This window comes from Saccostrea cucullata, unplaced genomic scaffold (assembly GCF_032062105.1).
Source record: "Saccostrea cucullata isolate Sc308-1 unplaced genomic scaffold, CSIRO_AGI_Scuc_v1 ctg6282, whole genome shotgun sequence".
NCBI classification, from domain to species: Eukaryota; Metazoa; Mollusca; class Bivalvia; order Ostreida; family Ostreidae; genus Saccostrea; species Saccostrea cuccullata.
This window is the reverse complement of record NW_026936681.1, coordinates 39,725-65,716: the sequence shown is the minus strand read 5'-3', so window position 1 is coordinate 65,716 and position 25,992 is coordinate 39,725. Positions and strand designations below refer to the sequence as shown.

At 34.1% G+C, this 25,992-nt stretch overlaps 1 protein-coding gene across 3 annotated transcripts in view; it reads left to right on the top strand.

The window, feature by feature from the left end:
• The window catches only part of LOC134246257 (uncharacterized), a 35,618-nt gene that overhangs the window by 6,822 nt on the left and 2,804 nt on the right, over positions 1–25,992 (top strand). Inside the window, exons 2-9 of one of the 3 annotated variants that reach the window (XM_062728591.1) lie at positions 1,332–1,784; positions 2,876–3,127; positions 14,975–15,505; positions 16,054–16,151; positions 20,027–21,190; positions 22,012–22,060; positions 22,777–22,956; positions 25,660–25,907. In XM_062728591.1, the coding sequence (XP_062584575.1) occupies positions 1,332–1,784; positions 2,876–3,127; positions 14,975–15,505; positions 16,054–16,151; positions 20,027–21,190; positions 22,012–22,060; positions 22,777–22,956; positions 25,660–25,907 (2,975 nt within the window). Of the gene's footprint in view, positions 1–1,331; positions 1,785–2,875; positions 3,128–14,974; positions 15,506–16,053; positions 16,152–20,026; positions 21,191–22,011; positions 22,094–22,776; positions 22,957–25,659; positions 25,908–25,992 lie in introns of all 3 variants that reach the window. The other 2 variants (XM_062728590.1, XM_062728589.1) reach the window with 2 other exon arrangements.

The window sequence follows — 25,992 nt, the reverse complement described above, 5'->3', positions numbered from 1 at the left end:
TCCAGACACTCGAATAATTATAAAGACATCTAATCACAGAAAATAATAAAAGAACTATATGCGGTATATTGAATATATTTGCCCCCCAAAAAGTCAAATTTTGAAAACTTCCTGAAATGTGCTGAATTCAATAAATTGAATGAGAAATATAAGGCCATAATTATAAATAAATTGCTAGATTCTCATCCGAATTTTTTCAAAAATCGAGGCGGGCGGGCGGCTTTTATTTTATATTTTTTATTTTTTCAATTTTGCAGATTTTTTATTGACCTGGTCAGTCGGTGTAATTTTATCAACAATACCCGAATAAAAGTCGTAGTAAAGGTTCAGTTATCTCTTACTTCACATCATCATCAATCTTTTTCAACCAAAGACTCTTTGTTTAAAATATATATGCATTTATTACAGCAATTACCATCTTTTCAGCTGTCATTAAATCATTCAATAAATAGATATGTATATGAATATATTTGCCCCCCAAAAAGAAATTTTGAAAACTTCATGTGCTGAATTCAAAAAATTGTATGAGAAATGTAAATAAACAGAAAATATTATAGTGTCAAAGCAGTGTATTCACAATTTTTGTTTTTATGACGTCACAAACTAGTCCGATTTTATATCCTTTTTCAGAAAGAGGACAAAATAGACAAAATTTCAACAATTTTAGCTTTAAAATTTATAGAGCGCATGTTTGTTCAGGAACAATATTGACATATTTCATTGATATTATGATTCTACATATTATATCAAAATATTGATCCTGAACACACATACGCTCGGTGACTTTTACTCAAAAAATCGACGAAATATGTACATTTTTCTGTAAAATTCATAAAAAACTGAATTTTACGTCATGTTTGTTACGTCATTACGTACATATGGCGTCATTACTTATGAAAATATCCAGTGATTTGAAGTCAGCATATACTCCCCTGTTTAAGAACTTAATTAAATATATCTCCATCAAAGTTTGATTTGGGGGGCAAATATTGGTTATTACCGAATAAAGTTCTTTCAGTTTATCCTTATAAAACTTTTTAAAGAATTATTCACTGTATGTTGAATTCGCGGAATTTCTTTTTCCGCGAATATAGCAAAAATTAACTCCGCGAGTTAATTTCCTGCTGTACAGTAGACGTGATAGATTGTACAATTTATCAGAAGAGCAATTCTAGGCCCTTGGGCCTCATGTTTTTCAACCCCTGCCTTTGGTGATGATCTGGATCACTTGTATCTGTTAACTTTCAATACTGAATTAATTCCTTCTGCTTTTTCTCTAGCCAAACACTACAGTGAGTGTTGTGGTTCATGGATCTCTTGTTTATTTGTAGATGGAGACGCAGTTTTGATGTGCCTTCTGCTTTGTCCTTCATACAAATTAATACTTGAAGAACAACACTGGATAAAGAAGTATAATGCTGTTGCTGAAGTTTTCAAATTCAAGAAGATTAAGAAGCCGTCTAATCTTAGCAGCTTAAAGAAGTACAAACCAATACTGAGACAGGATAGTGTGAATGTTGAGTTTTCTTGTGAATTCTTTAAGCACACCAGTTTTCTTAGATTCGCTAAAAATCCAAATTTTGTGGATATATTTCTGACCTCGGCAGAAAAAGACAACATTGCTGAGTACTGCAGGTCATGGGTTTATCCAAAGAAAGAGGGGGAAGTCTTTTGCTGGTTATCACCACAACAAACAACACAGTTGATAGAAAAACTTGGAGAGGATATTTTCATCCACCCAACATGGCAGGATACATCAATACATGAGGATGTATTTAAAAATTGTATGTCTTTGCTGGGTAGTTTTTATTTTCTTCCTGTGAAAATTGTATGTCCTTCCCTAAATATATACTGTGTAAAATGAAGGATAGGGAGATAACAAACAGTATTCAAAATCAAAGACCATGAAAACATTGTAAATATACGTAGATCAGCCCAATCAAAATTTGTAACCATCATATACTCATCAAATAATCAGTATAAAAATTAAATGGCATAATTTGATCTGTATTTTGATACTCGGATCCAAGATTCTATTTAAAGAATGTTTTAAGATTGAGTCATTGGTGTATAAATTACATAAACTAAATACAAATGCATATTTAAGGCTAATTGATAAACAAATATTGTCAATTTTTCCAAATAACTTTTGATAATGAAGAAAAAGTGCTTTCATATTTAATTTTGTGCATTGCCATCAACAAGATTTTTTCTGAGCTTGTTGCTATTTTTAGAGTCATTGGTGTATAAATCTACATAAACTAAATACAAATGCATATTTCAGGCTAATTGATAAACAAATATTGTCAATTTTTTTCAAAATAACAATTTTGGTTGATTTCAATATAACTTGGCACACAAGAAAAATTGCTGTTGATATTTCTGTGAATTTTGTGTATTGCCATCTGTGAAATTCTTTCAACAGTCTGATTTCAGTATAACTTTAGACTACAATAAGATACATAATTCTGTGTATCGGTTTTGATTTTTAACGGTGTTGCCGTGGTTACTAAAAATAGAAATTTCTGTGAAATTCTTTCAAAATGCTACTCCAAATACAATTGCACTAAGAACATAAAGAGACTTAATCAAGGATCATTATTCTATTTATTGCTGTTGAAAAGTTTCAATTTCCAACTGCTTAAGTACTTTTCTCTTCCTTTGCTGTAAGTACAAACCAGTAGAGCTTCAGTCTCGACAGAGACTTCTGGTTAACTTATGACCTTGACCTCCATGTTTGACCTACTTATCAATATTATTAACTTTGCTTATAAAAAGAATACTTAAGAAAAAGCAAGTGTGCATAAACTGCACCCGTTTGCAGTACAAACTAGTAGAACAGCGATACAATGATAGATGTTTTATTTTATTATAGTTGGTGTACCAATGCAGATTTTGATGAGAGGAGAAGAGTCAGTGAAGAATTTCATTGAAAATCTGAAGAAAGGGGAGACAACCATGTACCATGCCTCTGGGATGATCATTGGGTGTGCAGGTAGTGGGAAGTCAACCTTACTAGAAAGACTGAAGGGCATCAACCTGAAAGAAATCCTGGAAAGTTCAAAGTCAACACGAGGAATTGATGTCCAGGCTGACATATTTGATGTAACTGGAAAAACAATCAAGGGTATGACTTTTATGCGCCTGGATCGATAGATCTGAGGCGTATATTGTTTTTGTCCTGTCTGTTTGTCTGTTTATCTGTCTGTTTATCTGTTTGTCTGTCTGTCTGTTGTCAACTTTAACCTTCGCCTTAACTTTTGAACCGTGAGAGATAGAGACTTCATATTTAGTATGCATACTCCACCAATAAAGTTCTTTCAAATGACATCAAGGTCAATGACCTTGTGACCTTGACTGTGACCAATATGCTAAAAATAGCTTTTTCGAACTTTAGCCATAACTTTTGAACCAAGAGAGAGAGTTCATATTGGGTATGCATACTCTACCAATGAAGCTCTTTCAAATGACGTCAAGGTAAATGACCTTGTGACCTTTACTGTGACCTATATGCTAAAAATCGCTTTTTCGAACTACCACCATAACTTTTGAACTATGAGAGATAGAGACTTTATATTTGGTATGCATACTCTACTAATAAAGCTCTTTTGAATGTAACCAAGGTCATGACCTTGTGACATTGACTGACCTGTATGCTAAAAATAACTTTTTAGAACTTTTGCCATAACTTTTGAAGCATGATAGAGACTTCATATTTAGTATGCTAACTTCACTAATTAAGCTCTTTCAAATGACACCAAGGTCAATGACCTTGTGACCTTTACTGTAATCTATATGCTAAAAATGTTTTTTGAACTTTGTTGCCTTCGGGTGCATAGTGTTTCACAAACACATCTTGTTTTTTTTTATCAGATCAGATGAAGTTTTCCAAATAACGTGTTACAATCAAGACATGGTATAAGGCATGTGTTACAAGCACTCTCACTCAGAACATATAGAATGGTATGCCATGATTGTAACACATAGAATTGTTTGGTAAACTTTACAGTTACTCTGCAGAAAAAATACTGTAGGATCCATGTCCGGATTCTATTGAACAAGATGTGTTTGTGAAACACTATGTGCAACAAAGTTAGAAAACTCTACATTTAGCACATTGGTCACAGTCAAGGTCACAAGGTCATTGATTTTGCAGAACTAACTTGATTGGTGGATTATACATACCAAATATGAAGTCTCTATCTCCTAAGGATCAAAAGCTATGCTGAAGGTACAAAAAGGCTATTTTTTAGCATACAGGTCAAAGTAATTGCCCTTGTAGCCATTTGCAAGAACTTATTTAGTGGAGTTTACATTCAAAATATATGCAGTTTCCATCTCCTATGGTTCAAAAGCTATGGCAAAGGTACAAAAAGGCTATTTTTAGCATACATGTCACAGACAAGGTCACAGTCATTAACCTTGATGACATTTGAAAGAACTTATTTAATGGAGTTTGCATGCCAAATATGCAGTTTCTGTCTCCTATGGTTCAAAAGATATGGCCAAGGCACAAAAAGGCGGTTTTAGTACAGTGTATATAGGTCAGTTTCAAGGTCACAATGTCATTGACCTTAGTGTTATTTTAAAGAACTTAATAAGTGGAGTATGCATAATAAATTTATCTTTCATGGTTCAAAAGTTATGAGGAATGTTCCAAAAAGATATTTTAGCATATAGTTTACAGTCAAGGTCACAAGGTCATTGACTTTTGTGTCATTCGAAAGAACTTAAATAGTGGAGTAGACATACCAAATATGAGGTCTCTATCTTCATGGTTCAAAAATCTATTTTTAGCATATAGGTCACAGTCAAGGTCATCTGAAAGAGCTTAATTAGTGAAGTATGCATACCAAATATGAAGTCTTTATCTTTCATGGTTCAAAAGTTATGGAGAAGGGTAAAGGTTGCAGACAAACAGACAGACAGATAGAATAAAACAATATTCATCCCAAATCTGTCAATCCGAGTGCATAAAAAAATTTAGAAGAGTTCAAGACTAAGCTAAAAATTGGCTTATTCTCATAAAAGACCAGAAGGTCAAATGTAAGCAAAAAATAAAAGAAAGATGTGTTATTTTTCCAAGCTTTTTAGGTCACCTGAGTAAACTCAGATGACCAATTGTTATCCGTTTTTGTCCATCGTCGTGCATTGTGCAATAACATTTGAACATTTTCAGCTTCTTCTCTGCAACCACTGAACCAATTTCAACCAAACTTGGCACAAAGCATCTGTTGGTGAAGGGAAACAAAGACTGTGAATGTCATGATCTTTAAAAATTTTCTTCTTTACTCCTGGACATCAAGCAGTCAAACTGTTTGCATGATTGTAATCAGCATTGCGTCCTCTACCAAAATAGTGAAATTCATGGCCCTGGGGTCAGGGGTTCTAGTGCTAGTGCGGGGCTAAATAAGTATATAGTGAAAATGCATACTGTAAACCAACTTTTATTCGCGACGACTTTATTTCGCGATTTGCCGGAGGTAATCCAGTTCGCGACGATTAATTTTCGCGATGAAGCCTATTTAGGTTTCTTTTTAATAGACACATATACTTTAAAAATTGGTTCGCGGCGAGAAATATTCGCGATGACGATTTCTTAAAAGTTGGTTTACAGTAATTTCTTTGAAATTGTCTTCTCTGCTCCTGGCGACTGTTTCACTAACAAGTCGTAGCTCGTAAACATAGGCGTAAACTTGAATGTAGCACGTAAGTGCGTTTCACTAAGAGTTACGATTTGTGAGTTACGATTAAACTTGATTGTAACTCTACGAGCAGTCAGAGGTACTCTTTAAATACTTACGTGCAAGTAATTTCATGAAAAAAGAAATTAAAAAACAACAATATAAGCAAGAAACTAAGTAATTTCTCACTTTCTTACATTTCTGTCTGCTTCTCATTGACAACAATAGTATTTTGTGTAGACCGAGTCCGATCTTAAAATCACACTATACAAGTTAAAAAAAAATACATTACAAAAAAATCAATTTGACAATTATATAAGAAATACTTTAAATTTTCAATTTTATTTTAAAGGTCAATATATTCTGCTCTCGATCATAAAAATCAAGCAATAATTTAAAATTAGATCGTATGCGTTTTGAATACGATTGCTTACAAAATTCTAGTAGATTCACATTCTCCACACCCCCTTTATAGAAATGAATAATGACACAGAAATAGAATTAAACTAAGAATTCTATCTCTATTCCTCACTGATTCTTATTTTTCTTTTCTAAATAAATTAATTGCTGGAGTATGCACTCAGTATACGTGAATTTGTGAAAATAACCGAATTTCTTTAAAATGAAAATTTAGTTACTCACTGGGTCAGTCAAAATAAAATCAAACTAACCTTTCTAACTTATGAAAACTAAATTACATACATGTAAATGTAAACAGAGGCCCATAGAACACGGAGGGTGTCCACTTTTGGGGCATAAATTTTGCTACATAATAGATCTTTCTTTACTAGATATGTTGTTCAGTGCCCTCGATCCTTCTCCCTTCCCACTTTTTGTTGCTGTAAGGTCGGGCACCGGCAAATATTCTAGGATTTGGACATTTTATAATTTTCCTTTGCTTGTCAGATTACTCTTGGAAGTTACCCCCTACTTTTTTTTTTGGGGGGGGGATACATTTAAATTTTGTTTGATTTCATTTTGCTTCTCAGGTAAAATTGGGGAACTTGCCCCCCCCCCCCCCCCACCCCTTTTTTAGCTCTTCTGAGCCAAAGGCTCAAAGAGCTAATGCTATGGCAATTTGTGCGGTGTGCGTAAACTTTTTAGAATATGGGCCGTAACTCAAGAACCTCTTGGCCAATCAGTACCAAATATGTCACAGGGTATCCTTCGCCTAAGGGCTACCATTCATAGTAAAATACGGGTTGAGACCCTTAAACAAGGGGAGATAATCAGGAAAACAAAACAAAAAGTACTGGTTGCTAAAAAATCTTATACTCCATAACCACCAGGCAGATTTTCACCAAACTTACATACAAGGATCAAGATATGTCGAAGATTAAAATTTGCACGGGGAATTACCCTGGGGCAAAGGGCGTGGTCTCAAGGTCACTTCAAAGTTGACCTAAATTTACAATTAATAAAAACGTGTATATTTTGCTTACTATAATGACTAGGATCATCAAATCTTGTAAGTTGATGCATCTTAGGACTTCACATCATGTTAACTCAAAAGCAGGTCACGGTGACCTACTTTTTAGCTCACCTGAGCCAAAGGCTCAAGTGAGCTTTTCTGATCAAAATTTGTCCGTTGTCTGTCGTTGTCGTTGTCGTCGTTGTAAACTTTTCACATTTTCATCTTCTTCTCAAGACAATTTCAATCAAACTTGCTACAAAGTATCTTTGGGTAAAGGGGATTCAAGTTTGTTCAAATGAAGGGTCACGCCCTTTTCAAAGGGGAGATAATTATGTATTAGAGAAAAATTAATGACATTTTTAAAAAATCTTCTTCTCAAGAACCACTGGGCCAGGAAAGATGAAACTCATGTGGAATCATCCTCAGGTAGTGTAGATTCAAATTTGTTCAAATCATGACCCCCGGGGGTAGGGTGGGGCCAAAATGGCCGATCAAAGTTTTACATAGGAATATATAGGAAAAATCTTTAAGATTCTTCTTCTCAAGAACCACTGGGCCAGGAAAGATAAAACTCATGTGGAATCATCCTCAGGTAGTGTAGATTCTAATTTGTTCAAATCATGACCCCCGGGGTAGGGTGGGGCCACAATGGCAGATCAAAGTTTTACATAGGAATATATAGGAAAAATCTTCTCATTGAGACATGAAAGATGAAACTCCTGTGGAATCATCCTCATGTAGTGTAGAATCAAGTTTTTTCAAATCATGACCCACGGGGCCTAGTGGCCGATCAAAGTTTTACATAGAATATATAGGGAAACCTTTTAAAATCTTCTTTTCAAGTACTTCATAGCCATGCTTAGTGATATTTATAGGGAATCATTCTCAGGTAGTGTAGATTCTAGTTTGTTTAAATCATGACCCCTGGGGGGGTTAAAATTCAAGCCCCCCCTCAGTAAACTTTCAGTTCTGATCTCATATGTGCTTTTTCGTAGCCAATTGCTCAGGTGAGCGATGTGGTCCCTGGGCCTCTTGTTAAATTTTGCGGGGATTTGATTTGAAGGCATATTTTGGACACTTTAAGGCCTATGATCATCAAACTTTGTCTGTTGATGCATTTTGGGTCATCGAACAATGTCAACTTAAAAGTAGGTCACCGTGACCTACTTTTTTGAACTTTATGACTTATCCTTTTAAAAACATTAAATCCCATTATTTCAGACACTGGGAGGTTTAGAATCATCAAATCTTGTACTTTAATGCATCTTGGTACCTTAAAACATATTTATGAAAAAGTAGGTCACTGTGACCTTCTTTTTGAATTTTGTCGACATTTGTTTTCAAATTGTTTAAAACACATATTTTGATTACCTTCAGACCTACAATCATCAAACTTGGTCAGTAGATGCATATTGGGTCTTTGAAAAATGTCGTCCAAAATGTAGGTCACGATGACTAACTTTCGACATTTTATGGCTATATTTAAGTATCTTAAGTATTTATTGGCTTAGAATCGTCAAACTTTGTGAGTTGATGCATATTTGTTGTTCGGAGAGTGACGACCAAAAAGTAGGTCACAGTGACCTACTTTTGACATTCAATGGCTTTACTTAAGTATCTCTGGTACTTATTGGCTTAGAATCATCAAACTATTTGAGTTGAGGCATCTTGGGTTTTCGGAGAGTGACGACCAAAAAGTAGGTCATGGTGACCTACTTTTGACATTTTGTGGCTATAATTAAGTATCTCTGGTACTTAACAACCTAAAATCATCAAACTTTGTCAGTTGATGCATTATGGGTTTTCAGAGATTGTCGACCAAAAAAATAGGTCACAGTGACCTACTTTTGACATTTTATGGCTATATTTAAGTATCTCAGGCTTTTATTGGCTAAGAATCATCAATCTTTGTCAGTTGAGACATCTTGGGTTTTCGGAGTATGTTGACCAAAAAGTAGGTCACGGTGACCTACTTTTGAATATCTCAGGTACTTATTAGCTTAGAATCGTCAAACTTTGTCAGTTTAGACACCTTGGGTTTTCGGAGAACGTCGACCAAAAAGTAGGTCACTGTGACCTACTTTTAACATTTTATGGCTATATTTAATTATATCTGGTACTTATTGGCTTGGAATCATCAAATTTTGTCAGTTGAGGCATCTTAGGGTTTCATTGAATGTCCAACAAGAAGTATGTCATGGTGACCTTCTTTTGAATATCTCAGGTACTTATTGGCTTAGAATCATCAAATTTTGTCAGTTTAGGCATCTTGGGTTTTTGGATAACGTCGACCAAAAAGTAGGTCACCGTGACCTACTTTTGACATTTGATGGCTTTATCTAATTATCTCTGGTACTAATTGGCTTAGAATCGTCAAACTTTGTCAGATGATGCATCTTGGGTTTTCAGAGAATGTTGACCAAAATGTAGGTCACTTTATGTATCTTGAGTCCTCAGAAAATTTCACTCAAAAGGTATGTCACTGTGACCTACTTATGGTATTTTATAATTATATTATAATATCTTCAGTCTTAACTGGCTAAATAGTATCAAACTTTGTAAGTTGATGCATTTTGGGTCTAATGATACTAATAGAGTTGGAGGCTTCTAATAGAAGTGATAGATTGTACAATTTATCAGAAGAGCGATTCAAGGCCCTTGGGCCTCTTGTTTTAAACCAATGCTACAGGCTTAGCTCTAATATATACAAACTATTATACAAGGTATACAAGGAGGGTTTTGTCGGTTGTTGGATCAGCGTTTGTTAAAGACAATTTGAAACAATTTAGAGATTTAAATTGAACAAATTTGTTTTATAAGATTAACTTGCAAATTTTCAGGGCATTGTTCCTACTATGCGTTTCTTTTTTTGAAGAGTATATATTTCCTGTATTATTTTTTCCCGATGTTTAAGATTTGAACGAGATATTGCAATGGATAGTTTGCTAATATCTTTGCTTACTTATTTATACTGATTTAAAAATACTTTTTAAAACATGCGTGCGAGTTTTGGCAATATTTTAAATAATAAACATGCCGAATTGTATCAATTAATTGTAATTTCTAACAGACTCATGAAACAAAAATGTAAATACGTATACAGTCGGGGTGAAAAAACTTTTTTAATATGTTTTGTTTCACCACAAGTGTGTCATAATTTTTAGCAGGGAGTAAAATAACTTTTAGAGTTAAGTAAAACAAAACATTATACACCATTGTGGAGTATACTTGATAATTAAGATACATAAATGCAAGAATGAATAAAGATATTCGATACGTATAATTTGATCCTAGTTATAAAAAAGGAACTTGTCAATGAGTCAAATTTTATGCATAGAATAGATGTATAAATTATATTTTTTTCATTTAAGAGATCTATTTTCCATTTTCTGTCTTTTTTAGCTCACCTGAGCCGAAGGCTCAAGTGAGCTTTTCTGATCACATTGTGTCCGTCGTCCGTCCGTCCGTCCGTCTGTCTGTCCGTCTGTAAACTTTTCACATTTTCGACTTCTTCTCAAGAACCACTGGGCCAATTTTGACCAAACTTGGTACAAAGCATCTTGGGTGAAGGGGAATTTAAATTGTTAAAATGAAGGGACATATCCCCTCGCAAGGGGAGATAATCAAGAAAAGACAAAAATAGGGTGGGGTCATTAAAAAATCTTCTTCTCAAGAACCACTGGGCCAGAAAAGTTGAAACTTATGTGGAAGCATCCTGGGGTAGTGTAGATTCTAAATTGTTCAAATCATAACCCCCGGGGATTGGGCGGGGCCACAATGGGGAATCAAAGTTTTACATAGAAATATATAGGAAAAATCTTTGAAAATCTTCTTCTCAAGAACCACTGTGTCAGAAAAGCTGAAACTTATGTGGAAGCATCCTGGGGTAGTGTATATTCTAAATTGTTCAAATCATAACCCCCGGGGATTGGGCGGGGCCACAATGGGGAATCAAAGTTTTTCATAGAAATATATAGGAAAAATCTTTGAAAATCTTCTTCTCAAGAACCACTGTGCCAGAAAAGCTGAAACTTATGTGGAACCATCCTGGGGTAGTGTAGATTCTAAATTGTTCAAATCAAGACCCCCGGGGATTGGGCGGGGCCACAATGGGGAATCAAAGTTTTACATAGAAATATATAGGAAAAATCTTTGAAAATCTTCTTCTCAAGAACCACTGTGTCAGAAAAGCTGAAACTTATGTGGAAGCATCCTGGGGTAGTGTAGATTCTAAATTGTTCAAATCATAACCCCCGGGGATTGGGCGGGGCCACAATGGGGAGTCAAAGTTTTACATAGAAATATATAGGAAAAATCTTTGAAAATCTTCTTCTCAAGAACCACTGTGCCTGAAAAGCTGAAACTTATGTGGAATCATCCTGGGATAGTGTAGATTCTAAATTGTTCAAATCATAACCCCCGGGGATTGGGCGGGGCCACAATGGGGAATCAAAGTTTTACATAGAAATATATAGGAAAAAACTTTGAAAATCTTCTTCTCAAGAACCACTGTGCCAGAAAAGCTGAAACTTATGTGGAAGCATCCTGGGGTAGTGTAGATTCTAAATTATACAAATCATGACCCCCGGGGGTTGGGCGGGGCCACAATGGGGAATCAAAGTTTTACATAGAAATATATAGGAAACATCTTTGAAAATCTTCTTCTCAAGAACCACTGTGCCTGAAAAGCTGAAACTTATATGGAAGCATCCTGGGGTAGTGTAGATTCTAAATTGTTCAAATCATGACCCCTGGGGATTGGGCGGGGACACAATGGGGAATTAAAGTTTTACATAGAAATATATAGGAAAAAGCTTTGAAAATCTTCTTAATAACAACTGGGACAGAAAAGCTGAAACTTAAATATGGAAGCATCCTGGGGTAGTGTAGATTTCAAATTGTCTAAATTATGATCAGTGGGGTAGGGTGGGGTCACAATATGTATTACAAGGGGTAAATCTAGTAAAGTACAGAATGGCCAAAGCTTCTCAGGTGAGCGATGTGGCCCATGGGCCTCTTGTTTCTCTTTCTGTCTGTCTTTATTTTTGAAGTCTAAGACAAATAATGAAAAATTTTTATTTTTATTTCGTAATATTTCCTTCTTTCTCTCTCATCTTCTCTCACTCTCAAACAAAAAGAAATACACCTCCTTTGTCAGAAGAGTTCCAATAAGTTGATCGTAACTCGCCAGTCGTAAGTACTACGTTTACAATATGTTTTGTGAAACGCTCGTTTACCGTGCACCTCTAGCAATCGTAAACGTTATCGTAAGTTTACGATCTACGATTTGTTAGTGAAACGGTCGCCTGGGTATTAGATAAATCAATACATAGTTATAATGAGCAAGAGTGCCTATACCGAAATTGTGAATAGTATGACCCCAGGTCAGGGGTTCTGGTGTTAGGGCGGGGCTCTATTGAATATATAGTGAAAATACATGAATTCTTTGAAATTCTTCTTCTCTGCTCCTAATAAACTAAGTACATAGTTATAATGAGCAAGAATGCCTCTTCCAAATTTTTGAATTTTATGGCCCAAGGGTCAGAGGTTCTGGTGTTAGGGCAGGGCTTTATTGATTATACAGTGAAAATACATTAAATCTTTGAAAATTTTCTTCTCTGTTCCTGTGTACATGTATTAAGCAGATGAACTATCTTTATAGTTATGCTAAGCAATGGCCCTTATCGTCCAGAATTGTGAATTTCAAAAACCCAGGGTCAGGGGTACCATAGAGGAGAGGGGGCTGTTCTTATATACTGAAAATGAATGAATTGTTTGAAATCTGCTCCTTGGTATTAATCAAATATTTTTGAAAAGCAAGGATGCCTTTTCAAAAATTGTGCAATGTGTGGATCTAGGCCAAAGGGTCAGGGGTTCATGTGTGGTAGGGGCAGTTGAAATGCATTTTTATGCGCCTGGATCGATAGATCCAGGGCGTATATTGTTTTTGTCTTGTCTGTTTGTATGTTTATCTGTTTGTCTGTTTGTTTGTCTTAATTGTCAACTTAAACCTTTGTAAAAACTTTTAAACCATAAGAGACAGAGACTTCATATTTGGTATACATACATGTACTCCACTAATAATGTTCTTTAAAATAACATCAAGGTCAATGACCTTCTGACCTTGACTGTGACCTATATGCTAAGAATAGCTTTTTCAACTTTCATATTTGGTATGAATACTCCACTAATAAAGTTTTCTCAAATGACATCAAGGTCAATGACCTTGTGACCTTGAATGTGACCTAAGAGTATATGCTAAAAAAAGTTCTTTTCAACTTTTTGCCATAAGTTTTGAACCATTAGAGATAGGGACTTCATATTTGGTATGCATACTCCACTAATTAAGTTCTTGCAAATGACATCAAGATAAATGACCTTGACTGTGACCTATATACTAAAAATAGCTTTTTCAAACTTTGCTGCCGCCGGGTGATAATGTTTAACAAACAAATCTTGAACCATGTTTCTTGGTCAAAGGTCAAGGTCAAAGAATTATATGAAAAATTTGTGTTGGGAGCATATCTTCTCTCCCCTTCTGGCTCATACTTCACCCACAGAGTGCTCTGGTGCAACCAGTGTGCAGTGACCTTGAACCATGTTTATAGGTCAAAGGTCAAGGTCATGGCAGAATTATTTGAAAAATCCTTGTCCGGAGCCTATCTTTTCTTCCCTTGGCGCAATCTGGCTCATACTTCACCCACAGAGTGCCTTTGGATAAAGGGTGTGCATTGACCTTGAATCATGTTTCTAGGTCAAAGGTTAATGTTATAGTAGAATTGTATGAAAATCCTTGTTTGGAGCATATTTCTGCCCTTTGTCCAACTAGGTTCATACCTATTTCAAAAAGTGCCTTTAGGTGAAGGGTGTGCAATGACCTTGAACCATGTTTCTAGGACAAAGGTTAAGATCACAGCAGAATTATATGAAAATCTTTGTTCCTAGCATATTTTCTTTCCTATCGGTCTATTGTGGATCATACTTCACTCACAAATTGGCTTTGGGTAAGGGATGTGCAGTGTTTTTGAACCATGTTTCTAGTTCTAAGGTTAAGGTCATAGCAGAATCATATTATTATTATATGAAAACTCCTTGTCCGTAGCATGTCCTTTCTCCCCTTTGTCCAATGTGGCTCATACTTCACTCAGAGGGTGCCAGTGATGTGCAGTGACCTTGAACAAAATTTCTAGGTCAAGGGTCAAGGTCAAAAATAGCCTCTCTGTTTAAAATCTTTGTTTGGAGCATAATTTCTTTCCCTTAAGTCCTCTCGGTCTCAAACAAATTGACTGGGTATGTGATTTTCCTTCCATATTATGATAGAGGATATGCAACAATATTCATAGAGGATACATTTCTGAACGTTTTATTAATTGTTAGTATTATTTTTCAAAGAGTTATAGTTACTTTTTGTCCCTTTTAATCTCAAACACCTTCAAAATTAACCCTTTTCAGCTACCTTACATTTTCATGTAAGGTAAAAGCGGGGCCCTTTGAGATGGCCACCATCTCAATGATATCTAGTTCTATTATAAAGTTGAACAAATGTTTAGTTTATGTACACACAGAGAGAGTGAGAGAAGAGAGAGAGATGAGTCTGACCTTTGTGCCTGACTAGTTCTAAACTTTATGAAATAAGTTGGATCAGCTACAATCTAATTAAAATTCCCAAAGAGGGTCATGTCAGATTTTGACATTCTGACGTGACCCTCTATGGGATGTTGTTAGATGTTAGTGTGGCAAGTATGTGAGCAGATCTAACATCTAATTTTAATTAGATTGGATCAGCTAAGCTAGTGATGTTCAAGGCTTTGTATTTAAAAAAAAAATAAAAGAATGATTAAAAAAGAAAAATTAAAATTTTATTTTCGTTTTACAGTAAACACATCCAGCCAAAAACAACGCTTTAAAGTTAAAATTGATGAATCAAGCCAACAAAAGAGTGTTCAGGACAAACCTGCAGAATTATCTGGTGACATGAAAAACTTGAACATTGAAGAGAAAGGAAATCAGGAAGATACAGGCAGTAGAACAAGCGATAAAGATTCGGTCAGCGATGAAGAAATTACACATGAGAGCTTGAATACAGAATCTGAATCACGTAAAGGGAATGAAGCTGCTGCCTTTCTGGAAAAAGAGGAAATGATTGAAGACAAACAAAATATTCCAAAAGAATCAGAAATATCGGGAATTTTACGAGTCTCCAAAGATGCATCGGATGAACCAGAGAAAAAAATTACTATGGTAGACTTTGCGGGACAGTGTTCATATTATGCCTCACACCAGATTTTTCTGAGTCCAAGGGCATTCTTCATCCTAGTGCTTAATATGGAAAAGAAATTACTTGAAAAGGTGGGAAAAGAAGTCTGTAGCCAGGAAGGTTCAATTTACGAAGGGTGGACACACAAAGGTATGTTTTTATTACATAATTAGTGTTTATTTTGTGTAGTTGTCTAGTTTCTGTCGAAGCAAATGCATTATAAGTATTGAAGGTCTTTCTGCTTAATTTTTATAATTGACAAGCAATCTCTTTTAAACATGTTAAATTCATAAATTCGAAAGTTCTCTGGTCGATACAATGACCTTGAAAACTGCTATGAAGATATAACAACAGATTGAGATGATCCTTATGGTCTATGGATTTAGTCAAGTCTATAAAAAGGCCATACATTCAAAATTAGGCTTATGTTCATTGCTCATTACCGAGGTTTCATAATACATGTATTTCATTAATATCAACTGAACAGGATTTAGGCCTCAGGAATTTGCAACTTTATTGATAGTCTTACATGTATGATTGAGTTCTTGTTAAAGATAAATATTTTTTTTCTTTTGAAGGTGAATACACTCATAAACACGATATAGACTACTACTTGTAGTTTTATGTAGGCTTACAGGATGGTGTATCATGAACACTTATAAATTTACTGAGTAAATATTGATTTTTATTTTATTCAGACTATCTAACGTTCTGGGCCAAGTCCATTCATCAATACAGCAGTGGAAAGGCTCCTGTGTTACTGGTGGGCACTCATGCTGAAAAAAAGACAAAAGAGGTACTGCAAAAGCTTTTTTAGCTCTTCGAAGCCGAAGAACAAAGGAACGTTTTGATCAATTATATTATATTATGTTATTATATTATCAGATTATACTGTAAAGCTATACTATAATACAGGTAAAGGGAATTTAAGTTTGTTCAAATCAAGGCCCATGTCTATACCAAGTAGATATTACCAAGAAGTAGTTAAAACTGGGTGCGCAGCACAGTTAAGGTTACAAAAAGGAGGCGGAGCCTAATTTGTACGGGAAAACTTGACTATGACACCATACACAATATACGTCATACAACATTTCTTTAAAATTCCACAGAATGAGTTTATTTGCTAATTTAACCAGTAAAAAATCATCAAACTACATAAAAACTTACTACAGCGTGTTGTTTTGTCGTTAGTTAAATCCCACATAACAAGTTATAAACAAGTCACCGATCGCAATACACTTGTCAATATGACGTCATTTCGTACAACGTGACGTACTTTGTATGCATTGAGAGACAGATCAAGTAATATTTTCTCAACAAAATACGTATTTTCTAATTAAATAAAATATTATATACAGAAATTCTATGGGACAATAACTTGAATTTAATGTCTTCTTCGCTATTTTTTATTAATATATTTTCTGTACATTACGTATTTAATCGACACTACCGTATATTTGTATGCAAGTACATCAGAGGGTAATGTGTGGGGTCTTAATAAATCGATCTAGTGCAAGGGCATACACTCTATGGATCAAAGTAATATTTTTCATTACAACTATAGAACTAATAAGGTATCTGAAAAGTGCTGCGATCCTGATGAAATCTTAAAAACAATTTAATTATATCAATATTTCATGCCGCTGACCAGCAAAAAATATAGCATAAGGTCATACAAGTATAATTTTAACAATGAAATTGCAGAATTTAGACAGGATCGCAGCTCTTTTTAGAAACTACAATGCTTTTTGAAAATATTTATATACTAAACTTTGAAATTTAACTTGATTATGCCCTTGCACTAGTGATATTTATATGTAACATCAATACTTCAAGTCAATGTGCTAAAATCGCGTGACTGCCGCATCACGTGACTAGTCTAAATATAAAAAATAATCGTCCTCGATATGTAGTTATTAATCATAATTACAATTGTCCTATATAAATAATGTACTAAAAATAGTCACCATCCCGATTACGAATACATTTTTAAATACAAAATTTAGCCGATATTTCCATTGCGCACCTTAACTGTACTGCGTGGTGCTATTTTTAAAAAAAAAAACTTCTTAAGAACCAGGGGATTTGAAAAATATGAATCTTATTTGAAAGATTTTTGACAAAGAGATAGTTTTTCTTTATGTATTACAGATTGCCAATTTCTATTAATTTCTTTCTAACAAATATACCAATTTATGGACTCAACTTTGTGCTTTCATTTCTATTAAAAATTTTCTCCTGAAGACTTGCTCTATGATCATGATGATAATTCAATGTTCTTAAATTTTAAAAATTAACTATATGATCATTCGTAAATAACAACTTGAATTAATTCTATCGATTATTTATAAAATCTTGTAAAAATGCAATACTTGATAGCAATACAGTTGAGTAATAGAGGGAAGTCTTACGTCAAATATGACGTCATCAACCTTGACATGACACAGCACAAGTGATCCAAAGGACTAGATTTACTGGTTAAATAATAATAAGAATGCTTAAATAAATTTGATTTCATGGCTAATTTTTAAATCTAATCATTTAAACTAAAAGAAAATAATTTATTAAATACAATGTGTATAGAATATAAATTTATCTAGTAGCAATGGAGCTGCGCAGGGACAAGGAATGTAGAGAATATCGAATATTCGGCAAAATTTTCAGTACTTCACAAACAGCACTGACTAGCTCCTAGCACTTTTTGGGTAGAGGAAATAAACATATTTTAATGTGTATCAACTTTTTTCTTGAAAACCAAGCGTATGCCCTTGCACTATCCCCATTTCCTACCTTCAGCTTAAGGGGGCTCTCTACACCTATAAAGAACAACTGATTTTTGTTGCATGCATTTGTTTCTAATAATAGACCCCATATCCGATAAAATAAGGTTCCAAAGTACTTCAATTTATTTTTTAGAAATATTTGAAATATTTTATTTATTTTGTTAAAATCCCTCCTATCTATATTTTTAAAAGCCCAGTGCTTTAAATTTCTCTTCAAAGTTTAGCGTTATAAAATATTGAAATAATAACCAACAAAGATAAAAATAAAATCAACATAATTTTTATTTAAATTTACAAAAATAGACAAAAGATAAACTAAAACAGCATTTTCTTGAGAATAGCTGGTTGGATCCTCTTCAATATCTGAAAAGATATATTATATCAAAGGGTAAAAACAATGAAAAAAAGAAATTGAAAAGAATTGAAAAACTGTCAAAAATTTATAAACATCACAAAAATTCAGGTGTGAGAGATCCGCTTTAAGAGTGGACTCAAATATCTTGGTACTGTTTTTTTTATATATAAACTTCAAATAAACTCTACTTGCACAAGTATTAACAAATGTCACGCAAGGACATTGAAAGAAGTTCGTATTGTACATGTATTGTTTTTCAATGAGTTTAAGCGAAAATCATCGCGTTTCCAGTCAATGACAAAGACATGTATTTAGTGAATTCATGGTATTGAGAAAGGTAGATTTACTTACCGTTTTTATCCAACTTGCATGTGTTATCCGGTGCTATATATATAACAAAACAAGTTAAGATGGTAAATGGCCAAAAGCGGTAAAAGAAATTCTTTAACCAGATGCACACTTCGTCTAAAACCTGGACGTTTCCCATACTTGTAAACAGCTGACAATCAATGGTGATCAAACGTTTGGGTCATGCGAAATTTCACCGGGTATAACCATTCAGTCGGGTGTATACAAATTGAGAACCGAGTATCCTCTAGTCGATGGGAAGATAATACATATGTCTTATCTTATCAAATTTGCATTTTTGGGTGGATATATTTTGCTGAAAAGCATATATGATTATTGGAGAAATAAATTTCTGAGTGTATGGCGTTTTGACACGTAATGGTGAATTAGCATATGGACAAGCCATGTTTTATATCATTTTTTTCTCATCTAAAAATCTTATTCTAATAAGTTTGTGAATGTATTATTTAATAATTAAATAAGTAGAAATTGAATAAATTGACAAACAATTCATTTTTAAAGAAAGGATACGTACTGGGCGATACACTGTATTAATTCATGTGTTATAATGTACATTCCATCCACAATATCGCATGTTGTGTTATACTCAGTGATTTATCGGTGTTAAGTGAATTTGAATCTGATCATTTGGGATCAAAATGGCGTTTTTACGGAAGTACGCCATGTTGTGACGTTGTAGACAGCCCCCTTAACAATTCTATTTTTGATACAAGTCACGTGACAAACAGCTGATACGTGCGGTATAACTGGTAATAACTACGGCCCAGTCCTATCCATTATTGATAGCTATATTACATTTTCTACAAGTATTCAGTTGCTTTGTTACAATTTTTTAAAAGAAGTAATGCATATTAAAACGGGTGCAAAGGTCACATTTTCCATATCCACAGTTTGTGATCAAAATTTTAATTATCAATATAGAGAAGAAAAATCTCAGTAACATAAAGGCTATGTTTAATCATGTTGACATGTAAGGATCCTAATGTAAGGTAATGAAGATTCAAATTTCTTTTAATCAATCTTTCAAATGATCCCTAAGTGTAAGAAGAAGTCACAAATGAGGATCAAATTCAAAAGTAAAATAAAAAAGCATTTTTTCAAGAACAGCTAAATCCATTGTCTGCTAGCTTCATACTTTTAAACTCAATAACTCTTTTTTACCAGGAGAAAGAAAAGTTTTTCCGTGAGATATGGACGAGCTTGGAAACAAAGGATGCGTCTCTGCAAAGGCATTTTGACAGGGAAAGGATGTTTGCTGTTGGATTCCATGAAAATGAATGCATTGAAAAAATCAAGCTGTCAGTTGTTTATGTTGTCAAAAATCTTGATCACTGGGGAGAGAAACTTCCATACTCCTGGGCAATGTTTGAAAAATTCTTCCAAGAAAAGAAAAACCTTAAAATCATCAACAAAGAGACACTTTTGGCTTTCAATGACGCATTGCCACAGGAATTGAAGCTGGAAGCAGTCAAAGATATTAACACCATGCTGCACTTTTTCCATGACATCAGAGAAATTTTACACTTTGACCAAGAATTTCTTAGAGGAATCATAATTCTTGATGTTCAATGGTTTGCAGATGCATTCAAAAATGTCATTACCGATAAAAACCATGCAGCAGAGGATTTATTTAAGCTTGCCTCACAATGGGATAAATTTAATGAAACTGGAGAACTGAGTGACACACTGCTGTCTGCGATATGGAAAATGAACAACAATGGGTACCTTGAATACAAAGAAGATATCATGCGCTACATGGAGAAGCTAGGACTCCTGGCTAAAATGGATGAAAACAAATGGTATGTCCCCTGTATGAACAAGAAACCATTTCCTGCAGAATACTTTTCATCATACCCTGCCTCATCCATCCTCTGCTACGTCTTTGATGCTCTTCCTGCTGGAATTTTTCAGCGTCTAGTAGCTATTTGCATTCAAATACCATGGAAACTTAATTCAAGTCGTGATGAACTATGCATTTACCAGACAGTAGCTGTGTTTTGTTTTGAGAATCATAACATTTTGATTGGTATGACACCAACAGAAATTCAGTCACAAGTGTTTGTAATTGAAGGAGAAGTCGATAAATCTATATGTCAACAAATAAAGCACAAGATCGACAATATACTGAACATTCTCTCAGAAACATTTCATACAGACTCTAAATTTTCGCACGCTTTCAAATGCAAAGCTACGGGATTCTGTGATAACAATGAAAGTTCTGTGATCCCCCAATCGGATTTTATAAAACCTAATTTTCAGTGCCCTGCCTGTCCAGTTGGGAGAATGCATAACATCAACTCAAAGGATATCATGAAATTTTGGATCCAGGTATTTAATTTTAATAGTTGTTTTTTCCAGAAGAAAAAAGGAGTTAAGTTTTACTGTAAGATTTAGTTTCTGAAAATTTTTAATATTCTGGGATCATACTTTGAGTGTTCTGTGCGTATATCTTGGCTACATGACTCCTATTTGAACTTTACAGTCTTAAGTTAACTCAATTTTGAAAAAAAAGGTTACGATGGAAGTTTTAAATCTGAAGAAAGAGAGGATTAAATTTCTACAAAAAATGTTAAAAAGGGTTAGATACGATAAATTTGAAATTAAAGAAGGAAAGGCAATCTAAAATTCATAGAGAGTGAATACAAGTTGTTTAATTAATTTCCTAAAATAAAGGAATTTGGTAAAATTTGAAGTATAATTCCTATTGGGGTAAAAAAAAGTCTTTAAAGGCTGATTTTGATAAGAAGGTCATCGTAGCGTTCAGAGAAATATACATCATTATTGTGCAACATATGTGTATACTTATTCAAATCATAATTCCAATATTTACTGGGGATGTGTGAAAAAAAAATGTAGTTTCGCTTTATTTTAGTTAAAATCAGAGTTTATATATGTATATATATGAAAATATGAAATATGAAAACTGCAAGTCGAGAGCAAAAATGGAACTTGTCATTTCACTCACTCATTGTTTTCACTGAAACATTCATTTGTAATGTGAGAGTTAAACGAAAGTTTGTTATACCTTTTCCGTGTTTTCCATTTGTGAAATTTTGTTTGTAGTATTATTTGATTTAAATTGATCATTAATGATGGGCATACAGTGTACACCGTTTTAGTGTAAATATTTAAACTTTTACATATTAAAGGTACACGACGATGAAACTAAGCTTACTGAAGATAAACATTCACCATCAAGTAGTTCTGGAACCAGTAAGTCACATCCTAAAGGTATCTCTACTAAATTTTCAGATAGAATCCTCTGTTCGTTTCACATTTCCCTTGAATTTACGTAGCACAGATTATAGAATATCAGAGAGACTAAGTTTTCTAGTAATATATTGTCTTGTGAAAGGGACATTGGTGTACACAGAATAATTCAAATCAATGAAAATGAATCAGTCATATATATACAAATTATATATGTATGTAAATTTTCGCTAGAAATGATTGTCAATAGTATTGTTATTTTATATCATTTTGTTAGAAAAAAGAGAAACTTATCAAAGAGTTCAGTAAATCAATACAAAATTCTAAAAATATACAATTATGAGGATTTTTCCAATTTCAATATGCACTTAGCATTGAAGCAACATATAGATAAATGCATTAAAATCAAATAATTTGTCAGATATGTCCCCTTATCTCTTGCTTATCCTGTTTGCTTAAACTTAAACTGTATGTATCATATGTATAAAACGAAATCAACTTAAACAATCACATGAGGAGCAGATACGGCCTTTTCTTTTCCTAATATTTATTAATTAGTTCATATCCTTTACTGTAGACTTATTTTCAGTTGATATATTTGAGAAGGTATTGAATGAATAATTTATATTTTTCATCTTCTTTCATCTTACCCATATTTTTTTTTCGATTAATGGAGACAATTTGGTTATATTTCTATTATATAGATAATTTTGCCAAGATATTAATGTTATTGCAAGTTGGAACTGATGCAGTAAGAATTTGCTTTGATAAATTCTTCCCAAAAGAAGAACTAGGAAAGACTCTGAAAGAAAATGAAACAGACATAAGAAGAGGACAGTTTCGATTCCAACCACCTCAGTTAGAGATTCTCTTCCCAAAACAAGGTACTTATTGGTTTTTAGCTCACCTGAGCCGAAGGCTCAAGTGAGCTTTTCTGATCACATTGTGTCCGTCGTCCGTCCGTCCGTCCGTCTGTCCGTCTGTCCGTCCGTCCGTAAACTTTTCACATTTTCGACTTCTTCTCAAGAACCACTGGGCCAATTTTGACCAAACTTGGTACAAAGCATTCTTGGGTGAAGGGGAATTTAAATTGTTAAAATGAAGGGACATATCCCCTCGCAAGGGGAGATAATCAAGAAAAGACAAAAATAGGGTGGGGTCATTAAAAAATCTTCTTCTCAAGAACCACGGGGCCAGAAAAGCTGAAACTTATGTGGAAGCATCCTGGGGTAGTGTAGATTCTAAATTGTTCAAATCATAACCCCCGGGGATTGGGCGGGGCCACAATGGGGAATCAAAGTTTTACATAGAAATATATAGGAAAAATCTTTGAAGATCTTCTTCTCAAGAACCACTGTGTCAGAAAAGCTGAAACTTATGTGGAAGCATCCTGGGGTAGTGTATATTCTAAATTGTTCAAATCATAACCCCCGGGGATTGGGCGGGGCCACAATGGGGAATCAAAGTTTTTCATAGAAATATATAGGAAAAAACTTTGAAAATCTTCTTCTCAAGAACCACTGTGCCTGAAAAGCTGAGACTTATGTGGAAACATTCTGAGATAGTGTAGATTCTAAATTGTTCAAATCAAGACCCCCGGGGATTGGGCGGGGCCACAATGGGGAATCAAAGTTTTACATAGAAATATATAGGAAAAATCTTTGAAAATCTTCTTCTCAAGAACCACTGTGTCAGAAAAGCTGAAACTTATGTGGAAGCATCCTGGGGTAGTGTAGATTCTAAATTGTTCAAATCATAACCCCCGGGGATTGGGCGGGGCCACAATGGGGAATCAAAGTTTTTCATAGAAATATATAGGAAAAAACTTTGAAAATCTTCTTCTCAAGAACCACTGTGCCTGAAAAGCTGAGACTTATGTGGAAACATCCTGGGATAGTGTAGATTCTAAATTGTTCAAATCATAACCCCCGGGGATTGGGCGGGGCCACAATGGGGAATCAAAGTTTTTCATAGAAATATATAGGAAAAAACTTTGAAAATCTTCTTCTCAAGAACCACTGTGCCAGAAAAGCTGAAACTTATGTGGAAGCATCCTGGGGTAGTGTAGATTCTAAATTATACAAATCATGACCCCCGGGGGTTGGGCGGGGCCACAATGGGGAATCAAAGTTTTACATAGAAATATATAGGAAACATCTTTGAAAATCTTCTTCTCAAGAACCACTGTGCCTGAAAAGCTGAAACTTATATGGAAGCATCCTGGGGTAGTGTAGATTCTAAATTGTTCAAATCATGACCCCTGGGGATTGGGCGGGGACACAATGGGGAATTAAAGTTTTACATAGAAATATATAGGAAAAAGCTTTGAAAATCTTCTTAATAACAACTGGGACAGAAAAGCTGAAACTTAAATATGGAAGCATCCTGGGGTAGTGTAGATTTCAAATTGTCTAAATTATGATCAGTGGGGTAGGGTGGGGTCACAATATGTATTACAAGGGGTAAATCTAGTAAAGTACACTGAAACAGTCCTTTATATAGTTTTGTAATGTCGGTGTAAAAGAGTTCCATTTCGACGTCCGTAACCACAAACAGCCATTTGTTAGCGTTGAGAGGTAAGTAAATGATCAGGAATCAAAGTTGAATGTATAAGTAATTATGAAATACCATTTAAAATTATTTCCAAAGCTTGGGAAAGTATTAAATACACGAATAAATACCCATAGTGAGCGACGAAAAATCGTCGGCGTAAATCGAAGGTTTTTACAACGCTTGGCTCTGTAGCTCTCTGCTTTATCTATCCGAATTTTCTCAAGCAGAGAGCTACAGTTCTGCAGCTAACACAATATTTGTTTTTCCTTTAACAAAGAAATTGAATCCCTCCAAACCTCTTAGTTTTTCTCAAATCAAGAAAATGTTACCCCTAAAAACAGTGATTTTACAGCTTTCAACTAATCACTTAAAGAACAAGATCCTAATATTTATTTACAAGTTATTCCTTTTGAAATAGTATTGGATAAAAGAGTAAAAAAAAAGTTATCAGAATAAAAAAAAAACGACAAACGTCTTTAAATAATACAGCGAAGCAATTTTAATATCAAAACTAGAACAGAAGAGTACAAGTTGAAACGAATTTAATGTTAAAAAGGATAGAAAATAAGAATGGTTTCAATACTAAATTTAAATATTAGAAATGTTTTGCTTGATTTCAATGTTTCTTCATATAAGATATTGTAATTACCAAAAACATTTTTCTTTTTTTCTTTTTCTTTTTTTTGTGCTACAAGTGATATCATGTACACAACAAACTTACGATTGAATTACTAAATTGTTCAAAATATAAGAAATCTTTATTTTTATACAATTTTAAAGCTATTCTGATCTATGTTTACTAAACTTAAAGACATTGAAAGCATTGTTTCAGCCTATTTGATGAGTTCCAAAATGAATTTTGGAACTGATTGTTAATTAAATTAAAAACCACATACTCCCTTGGCAAATTAGGTTGTGGGGATTTAAGTAATTCTGACTGTGTATATAAATAAATGAGTGTAGAAGAAAATCATAACCTCTACTTAATTCATTTCAGACGAGAAGGTCTAGTAATTTTTAGTAATTTATTGAAGGTGGATCCAACACTGGTGTATCATCTTTATCTATGGACGTTACCATCATGTATAAACTGTTGAGGAATTTCTCGGACATAGCTCCCCCAGGAAATGGATGGGGAAAAGAACCTAGAATAGTGGACATCACGGAGAGTGACGACATAGAAAGAATTCGTTTATACAGAAATAATTACAGCCATACTCCAGGAAGTAGCCCCGAAATGAGTGATGATGTCTTTAACATAATCTGGGCTGATATTTCTCAGGTGAGTTTAAGTAATATGTGTTTAAGGTAATTTTGTTTTCCAACAGTGAAATTTAAATGAAACAATTTTAATTGTGGTTGTCGAA